This window comes from Helianthus annuus, chromosome 10, assembly GCF_002127325.2.
Source record: "Helianthus annuus cultivar XRQ/B chromosome 10, HanXRQr2.0-SUNRISE, whole genome shotgun sequence".
Lineage (NCBI taxonomy): Eukaryota > Viridiplantae > Streptophyta > Magnoliopsida > Asterales > Asteraceae > Helianthus > Helianthus annuus.
In genome coordinates, this window is record NC_035442.2 from 89,099,863 (window position 1) to 89,108,785 (window position 8,923).

General features: G+C 40.8%; 1 protein-coding gene and 1 non-coding gene across 2 annotated transcripts; one reads left to right on the top strand and one right to left on the bottom strand.

The window, feature by feature from the left end:
• Positions 1 to 3,803: 3,803 nt before the first annotated feature.
• Positions 3,804 to 4,304, bottom strand: LOC118482653. The gene has a single exon (XM_035978237.1). The coding sequence runs from the start codon at positions 4,302 to 4,304 to the stop codon at positions 3,804 to 3,806; it is 501 nt and encodes a 166-aa protein (XP_035834130.1).
• A 1,041-nt stretch (positions 4,305 to 5,345) lies between these two features.
• Positions 5,346 to 5,452, top strand: LOC118483429. The gene has a single exon (XR_004870717.1). It is a non-coding gene; the product is annotated as a small nucleolar RNA R71 (small nucleolar RNA).
• The last annotated feature ends 3,471 nt before the right edge of the window (positions 5,453 to 8,923 follow it).

Consider the following 8,923-nt stretch of genomic DNA (forward strand, 5'->3'; position numbering starts at 1 on the left):
TTCATCAATTTCTTTACTAACACAGTTAAACATATCAACTTTCTCATCTTTATCCTGTTTATAAGTTTCTGATGTATCAGTTGATGTTTCAGGTACACTAGAATAGTTTCCCGAATCAGCAGAACTAATTTCTGAGTCACTTGAAACAAGTGTTTCAAGTTTATCAGACAAAACATCAGATTTCCCTGTTAAAGCATTTTCGTCACGATCATAATCTAAAACCACAGCACTGAATCATCAGTTTTAGTCGGAATACCCCAACTCTCAGCATACCAAGACATAACACAGTTCCAAGCGTAATGATCGCGTTTGGTAGCATCCAAATCCTTTGCAACATCAGCATCGTTTGAATGAGATTTATCATCCACTGCAGACTGCTCTTCAACTGTCACCGATTCTGCACATGAACTAGAACAGTTATTATTTTCTACAGAATCAGAATAAGAATTTGACAAAGTTTCTTGGGCTTCATTTGCGGATGTTTTCACTGGTTCTGATTCATTTTCTTGTTCATTTTCCTTTCCAGATTCGCCAGCTGATTTGTTTGAACAATTTTCATTTTTAACAAAATTCATTGGTTTTTGAAAATCAGCGGGTTTGACATTCTTTGGTCTGAAGGGCTCCCATGGAACATAATCACTTGGCTTACCATAAATCATTTTATCATAATTTTCCATTTCTTGCTCAGTAGTGGGCAATCTTGAGTAATTATGATTATATGGCGGTGGAACCTGTTTGTAGCCCAAACCCTTACCCTTATTTTCTTTATAAGCAAGTTGCACATCACACAGATTACGAACAGTGTCACTGGAAGTATCAAACTTTTTAATGTTTAACTCGTTTTGTTTATACTTTCCAGTGAGGAACTCTAACTCACCCTTCACAGAGTCACATTCAAGAGTTTTGACTGTGAGTCTATGTTTATAGTCGTGAACCCAACATTGCTGTTGATTCACGTCTCTGTGAAGTTGAGCTATGTCCGTTTTAAGTGCTTCAATCTTTTCATAGAGAATTTTATTATTCTCTCGAAGACTGATGCACTTTCCCATCACAGTGTTGTAATCAGTGATCAATGCTGAGTTTTGTGACCTCAGAAGTGCAACTTTCTTTCTGCAGTGCTCGGAACATAAAAGAGAATTTAGCGTTTCAGAAAGTGATTTCGGCTCTTTAGTCTGGGCCACTTTATCGGGATGAGAGCCTGTTGAGTATGGGGTCTTCTCATCAGTTGATGTAGCAGTCACAGTCGAAGATGAGGGAATCTGAGTAGTGCTGAGATCGGTAACAAGTGGCGAATTAGCAACGGCCTTCCCACAGTTGGACATAGAAGACGATGTGTTTGCGAGATTCTGACTCCCCTGCTTGTCCTCCTGGACGTATTTATTGACTAAGGAGATCACATCTTTTGTTTCCGTTGTAGCATGATTGTATGTCCCCATGATAACTGCAACACGATAGTCCCATGTCTTGCTACGTGGCAAACCGTACAGAAAAGCCCTGTTAATCCTACCAAGTGTCACTTTCAATCCGCTTTTCTCGATTTCAGAAAGCAGCTGCGTAAACCTTTTGATCACGTCTTCTACGCTTTCACCCTCAATGAAACCGAAATTATCGAGTTGTTCCCAGAGCAACTTACGTTGAGAATCGATACTTGAGGGATTCATTGTTGAACCAAGTTATCGAAGAACCAGGCTATGTAAATCACGAGCCACGACAAGAAACAATGCACACACTAATTCGAGCACGTCGCAAATATACGAACCAGTTTCCTTTACCGCTCCTCAAAAACCTGTCAAAACTTTATCAAACCGAACAAACACCTTTTTTTTTTAAATTTTATAACCCTTTTTCAATTTTTTCAATTTTTCTAAATAAGTTGCAACCTTTTAAAATATAATAATTAATAATTTTTAATATATTATATAAAACCTAATTTTTAAATTTAATTTTAAAATAAATTAATATTATAATTATATATTTTTAATAAAAACTTTTAATTAATATATATTAATGATTAAGTAATGATTACTTAATAATTATTAAATATTATTATTATTATAATAAAATAAAAACCCAAAAATCAAATCGTTAACCCTAACGAATCTATCAGCCGCCATCTTCTTCTATTTTACAAACTGAACGATAATGAACGTGGGTGAGTGACAGTGGTGTAGCGATGATGGTGACCGGAGATAGAGATGAAGGTGAACAATGTATTTGCAGGTGATGTCCGACAGAACGATGAAGATGACGGAGATTAGTGGTGGAATCGCCGGAGGGGGAGGACGATACGGTGGTCGTCGGTGATTATGATGAAGGTGAAACAGATGTGTGGTGGTTAACGGCGAGGATGGTGGCAGAGTTTGACGGTGACGAAGAATGATGAAGAAGAGGGTGGCGATTATGGAGGTGGGTACGGTGGACAGAAATGACGGTGGTCGGAGATGGTGATGGAAGTTGCAGTTGGGTCGGAGACAGCGCCGGAGACGATGACCGGAGACAAAGAACGACGGTGTTCAACGGTGAAGGTGGTTGAACAGTGACAAGAGGTATCTGCGGTGGAGGTGGCAGGGTGGTTCGTCGGAAAAGATGATTAGATGAAGATGGTGGCGGAGGGTGTCGGAGGTTGGTAACTGTTGAAAACGGTGAACGATGGTGAAAGATGACAATGGTGGAACGATGTTAAGTTGTTTGATTGCGGATGATTGCGGATGATGTTGTTTGTATCTTGAATGATGATATGAAGTTTATGTATGACCACGGATCAGATGTGTTTATGATGAGTGATGATGATTTGTTATCCGAGATGGACGATGACGTAATTCCGGGTGATTTCGGATGAAATGAAGTATGAATCACGGATGGTTTCGAATGAGTTCTTATGCATTTCGGATGAAGAGGTAATGCATCACGGATGATGTTGATGTGATTCCGGATGATTGTTGTTGACGGAGATGATTTCGGATGAAAGGTGCAGTTGATGTTGACAGCAAATAATGAGATAATGATGTACGATGATGACGAAAGATGAATGATGTATGAATGTTGTTGTCTGACAAAATGATGTGATGATGAGGAATGATGATTCTGAATTTTTTTTTAAATAAATATATAAACCTTTTAACACTTTCTAACAAGATCAAAACAGCAAAGAGGAGATTTTTAAGATCTTGGATGAACACAATGAAGAATACGAAGAACGCGATGAAGATCTTCAACCAAAATGCAGAATTTCTTGATGTTTGATATCAAATTGGCTCTGATACCAATTGTAAGTCCCGAAAATCCGGATCAAACAACGATATCAAACAATCACCAAGGATGGGCGGAATCCAAACTTGATGATGATCAAGAAATCAAGAACACGATGATGAAGATTCGAAGATTCAAAAGATTATAGATTCAATGCTTAAACTTGCTTACAAGGAGCTTGTCTAATACAAGTTTCTAAAACAAGGAACCAACCCATGCACCTATCACATCACTTACTATTTATAGTAAGGGATTAGGGAGTGTGCTCCCTAACCCTATGCCCATAATTACATCACTAAGCCTAAAACCCTTACATAACCCATTACACCATCTAAACCATTTACTCTCTTATCCATAAACCTATAAGGGCCCAACAGCCTCCGAGGTGCGCTACGTTTATAAGGGTCCTTGGCTAGACCCTAAGTCAGTCATATGTTACCCGAGCGGGATGTCTCGCATCCCGTGTTGCACCATCGGAGAGCGACATCCAAGCTTGAGTCTTTGACATCCATTTAATTGACTGGGTCGTCCTCTACTCTTTTCCCAACCCCAAACTACATTTCCTTGTCTCCGACCCTCAATGTTAACTTCCCATCACTCATATCCACCATTGTGTGAGCGGTGGCAAGGAATGGTCTTCCTAGAATGAGTGGTACTTCGGTGTCTTCCTCCATGTCGAGTATGACAAAGTCGGCCGGGAAGACAAAGTCTCCGACTTTTACCAATAAATTCTCGGCGACACCATGCGGGTATTTGATGGACCTATCGGCGAGTTGTATGCTCATTTTTGTGGGGTTTGTCTTACCTAGTCCGAGTCGGTCGAACATTGATGTGGGCATGAGATTGATACTAGCCCCAAGGTCGGCTAGTGCATTGCATACAAGAGATCCCCCAATGGAACAAGGGATGGTGAAGCTTCCGGGGTCGATTTTCTTTTGTGGGAGTTTGTTGAGTAGCACGGCAGAGCATTCTTTACTTAAATTAACTAATTGAAATGTTTCAATCTTCCTTTTATGAGTGAAGAAGTTTCTCATGAATTTTGAATATTTTGGCATTTGAGTGAGGACTTCCACAAATGGAAGATTGATATGCAATTGTTTTAGTAAGTTTATGAATTTTGTGAATTGCTCGTCGGTCTTTTTGTGAAGTAACCGACCGGGGTAGGGCACCGAGGGGTTCTTGGTAGGTTCGGGATTTGAAGAAGGAGTGGTCTCTTTATGGGTAGGTGGTGAACTCGTGGGTTGAATGGGTGGATTTTTGTTGGATGGGGGTAGTGGGGCTTCCTCGGGACCTACGGTTTGGTTTCTTAGTGTTATGAGGTGTACTTGCGCCTTTGGGTTGGTTTTGGTATTGCTTGGTAGTGCGCCTTGTGGCCTCTCGGAGAAATTTTGGGCTAGTTGATTTAGTTGTTTTTCAATGTTTTGAATGCTAGCTTGTTGATTTCTAAAGTTCGATTCCATTTGTACGAATCGATCCGAGTTCCGTTTTTTGGTTTTGGAGATGTGGCGTGAAACGGTGTCTTCAAGCCTCCCCCATCCACCTTTTTGTTGTTGTTGAGAGAAATTTTGTGACTCATTTCTCGGTTGTTGTTGAAAGTTTGTTCGTTGGTTTTGGTTTTGTTAGTTACTACTATTGTTGGGCTCCCTCCTACCAAGGTTAGGGTGGTTACGCCATCCTTGGTTGTAGGTGCCTGTTGGGGGACCCGACGGCCTAGGTCTATTATCAATGTAGTTTACCATTTCCGTTTGATTATCCATTTCTTTCATATAACTCCAATTTTCATGTGGCCCACCACACCCTTCACAAGCCATAACCGAGGCCTTGTTTGCCATTTCTAACTTTTTGATTTTTGAAGATAAGGCCTCGATTTGGGCTTGTAAAGAGGTGTTTTCATCCACTTTATGGGCGCCCGGGGCAATAGATTTTGTGCCTCGGGGAGTGTGCCATTGAAAATTGTTTTGAGCAATTTCCTCAATTTGATTATAAATTTCATTTGGGCGGCGATTACGTAGGAGTCCCCGGAGCTAGAGTCGAGTGTTTGTCTTGTGTGTGGCAACAACCCATTATAGAAAGTGGATACTTGTTGCCACACTGCGAGACCATGATGAGGACATTTCCTCAATAGCTCCTTAAATCTTTCCCAAGTTTCATATAAGGATTCCCCATCCTCTTGCGAATGTGTATTGATTTCAATCATTAATTTAGCGGTTTTAGAGGGTGGGAAATACTTATATAGAAACTTTTAGGCGAGTTCATCCCAAGTGTTTACCGAACCACTTGGGAGGGTGTTAAGCCAAGCCTTAGCTCTGTCTTTTAGTGAAAACGGGAACATTTGGAGGCGGGTGGCGTCGTTTAATGCTCCGTTGATCCGGAAAGTATCACATATTTCCAAAAAGTTGGTAATATGTAAATGGGGATCTTCATCAGCTAGGCCATGGAGGGTTGCGGAATTTTGGAGCATTTGAATCAAATGCGGCCGAAGTTCGAAGTTGTTGGCATCGACATTCGGTGCATTGATAGCGGCTCCGAGATTACCTACCATAGGCCGTAGGTAATCCATCAGGGTACGCTGATCCGCCATTGGTAGTTGGTCCCCTGAAGCTTTCTCTTGATTTTTAGCTTTTAGTCTCTTTCTTAGAAAGCGTTGGGGTTCGTCTAGAGGTTCTTTTATGTCTTTATTGGAACTGGAGCTCATGCACTGCGTAGAAAGTTCAGGTGTTGCGCCTGGGTTCCAAGTCCTGCCAAAAAAAAAACAAAAAGAACGTTGGACAGAAGTCTCACCACAGCCCCATGGTCACTGACCACGGCCCGTGGTCGTGGTTACAGTAACTATTTTCTGGATCCCAGTTACTGGGGAGTTCAGCACGGCCTCGTGGTGCACCACCACGGCCCCGTGGTCACTCTTCTGTAACACAGAAAACAAAAATGCAAGTAAGTTTGATGGACACGGCCCCGTGTCCGACCAGGCACGACCCGTGCTGAAGTCTGCAGAAGCTGAAAAAATAAGAAAAATCCTAAAAATAGAAAAATAACAAAAACTAATTAGGCCGTTGATTCCTAACTTTCTTAAAATCCTTGTGTCCCCAGCAACGGCGCCAAAAACTTGGTGTGCGTTAGGTGTGATATGATTTTATTGATATATTAAGCCCCTTTTATGCATTAGTGAAGTTTTAAATTTATAAAACACGATATTCTACTAACACTAAACAAACACTTGGGCAAGTGCACCCATCGTGAGCGTAGTATAGCGTTGGTAAGATACCAAGGTCATCCAAGGATACTAGAGCTTTTAGTATCGGTTTATCCTCAACGTCTAATCAATCTAAAATTTTGAGAAAAAGTTTAAAACATGAAAAATAAAAACTAAAAATGCAGAAATAAAAATAAAATAAAAAACAGATACACAAGATGAATCACTTGGAACCGACTTGCCTTTAATCTAACCTTTGATGATTTTTGCACTTCCGGACTTTTTAAGAGATTATCTTAGTTATAGTAGTAGGCCCCTCTTTTGAAGGTGACGTTACCCTCAACCCAATGGTTTGAGTCAGCAAGGATACAATCCCAATGGGTCGGAATATTGAAAGATAATTAATTAAGTTATTAATGCGAAAAGTGGTAGTCCCCTCTTTTAAAGGTGACGTTACCCTCGGCTAAGTGGTTTGAGTTAGCAGGCATACAATACCAAGTAGCCGGCTTAATGTATTAATAGTAGTTTACATATGAGGGGTTCAAGCCATTCGGACCCCTACCATCCAATACCAGTGGGTATTGAAGGAGGTCCTAGTAAGCTTGAACCAGTTCCTTGCAGGATCTATACACTGAACAAGGCAAGAACCTTACTAATCCATTCCCTTAACCCCCGACCAGGTAGCCAACATGCCTCTATGTAGACCGTAGTGACATGAATGGTGTATATCTTTTACTTTGTATAGACACTAAAGTAATGCCAAGACACCACGGGCAAATGATAAAGAAAATTCACCTTCAACATAAGAAACTAGTTATTAAAGTCATTAATACAAAACCAAATAAGAAGTGCTGAAAGATTAAAAATCAAAAGTAATACATAAAAGACTTGTCTTCACCAAGTGATGTAAGAGGCTTAGCCAAACATGGCCTTTGATTGGCAAGAACTCTTACGATCAATCTTGGATCCCGAGACTACTACACACTCTAAAGATGGATGATGGATGATGGTGGTGGGTGTTGGTGGTGTAGTGGTGGTGGAGTGGTGGCAAAGTGGGAGAGTAGTGGTTTGCCAAGGGATGCCTTTGAAGTGAACCAAGCACCCCTATTTATAGCCTGCACAGAGCCCTAGCCACGGCCCCATGTCTAGTGGGCATGCCCCCATGGCCAGCCTTTTCTCTTCCTTCATTAAATGCATTTGTCAGCAGAGGGCCCCACACGGCCCTGTGTCCAGCGGGCACGGCCCCGTGGGCAGAATCGTATCTGTACTATCAAGATTTTGCAAGATTATGCGTATCTTAGTGTTAACCACGCCCGTGTCAAGCTGGGCACGCCCCCGTGGTGGGTGTGGAAGCTTCTATAGCTTTTTCTTTTCTGCAAGCCCCTGACCACGCCCCCGTGTCCAGTGGGCACGACCCCGTGGTCTCTTCTGTTTACTTGATTTTGCTTTGGGGATGATGCCGAAGGGTCGGGCATGTCACGTTTATTCCTTTTCTTCGTATTTGTGTTGGTTTTGGCTGTATATTTGTTCCTTTTGCTCGTTTAAGCTCATTTGGTCCTATAAATTCAAAAGGAAGACAAAAACACACTTTTCCAACATTAGTACTAAAAGGGTTAGTTTTATGCCTCATTTTATGTAATTTATATGTTACATTTTGCACACATCACATACATAGAAGACGTATAGGTCACGACGCTTAGAGACAAACCCGGTGAAGTTTACGACGCAAGATACGCAAAACTGTGAGTTCATGTCCCCACTTTTAAGCTTTTACTTGTTTTCTAAACTTGGGGAAAATACATGTACTATGGTATGTAGAACACAAAACTAAGGATTGACATATAGATCATGTGATGAATAGGGTAACATAAGCACCATTAATCAACTATATACCTAGACCACGGAAAAAAAGGTTAGATCTAATAGGTTTCAGGCAGCCACACTCTAGGCCACGTTCTACCTAGATTGCTTTTGTGTCTCGAGTCGTAAATCGATAGAAAAATACCTATGGTTTGGATGCTTCCTATGTCGTGACATATGTTAATGTCGTAGCTAAACTTTAGCGATCTCGTATTCCTTACATTTGCAGAACTCGGTTCACGGATACGATTTACAAATTACGTACCATGTTTTCATACAAGTATACAAACATTCTATACAAAAACTGCCTGAATTCACACCAACTTATGTTGACGATTTTCCAAAACTTACGTGTATTTCAGGTAACTAGATGGATGTACGCGTGATCTCCTTCTTCAGGATGGTTGTTTATGTATAAAGTCATTTTGTGTCGATGCTCCTTGCCACTTTTGCAGGATTTGTTCGTTGTCTCCCGCCTTCTGCGGAGATATAATGAACAAAACCTTGATCCTTGTTTTGAAATGGTGTTGTAAACTTTCAAACAATTATCTTTTATGTGATGTAAACTTTAAACTTAATTTTTATTTTGGGATGATTAAACTAAGAATGGCAATTAGAGTTTAT

Excerpts from the sequence above, each read along its gene's own strand:
- LOC118482653 (XM_035978237.1), bottom strand. The coding sequence starts at position 4,304 with ATGCCAAAATATTCAAAATTCATGAGAAACTTCTTCACTCATAAAAGG.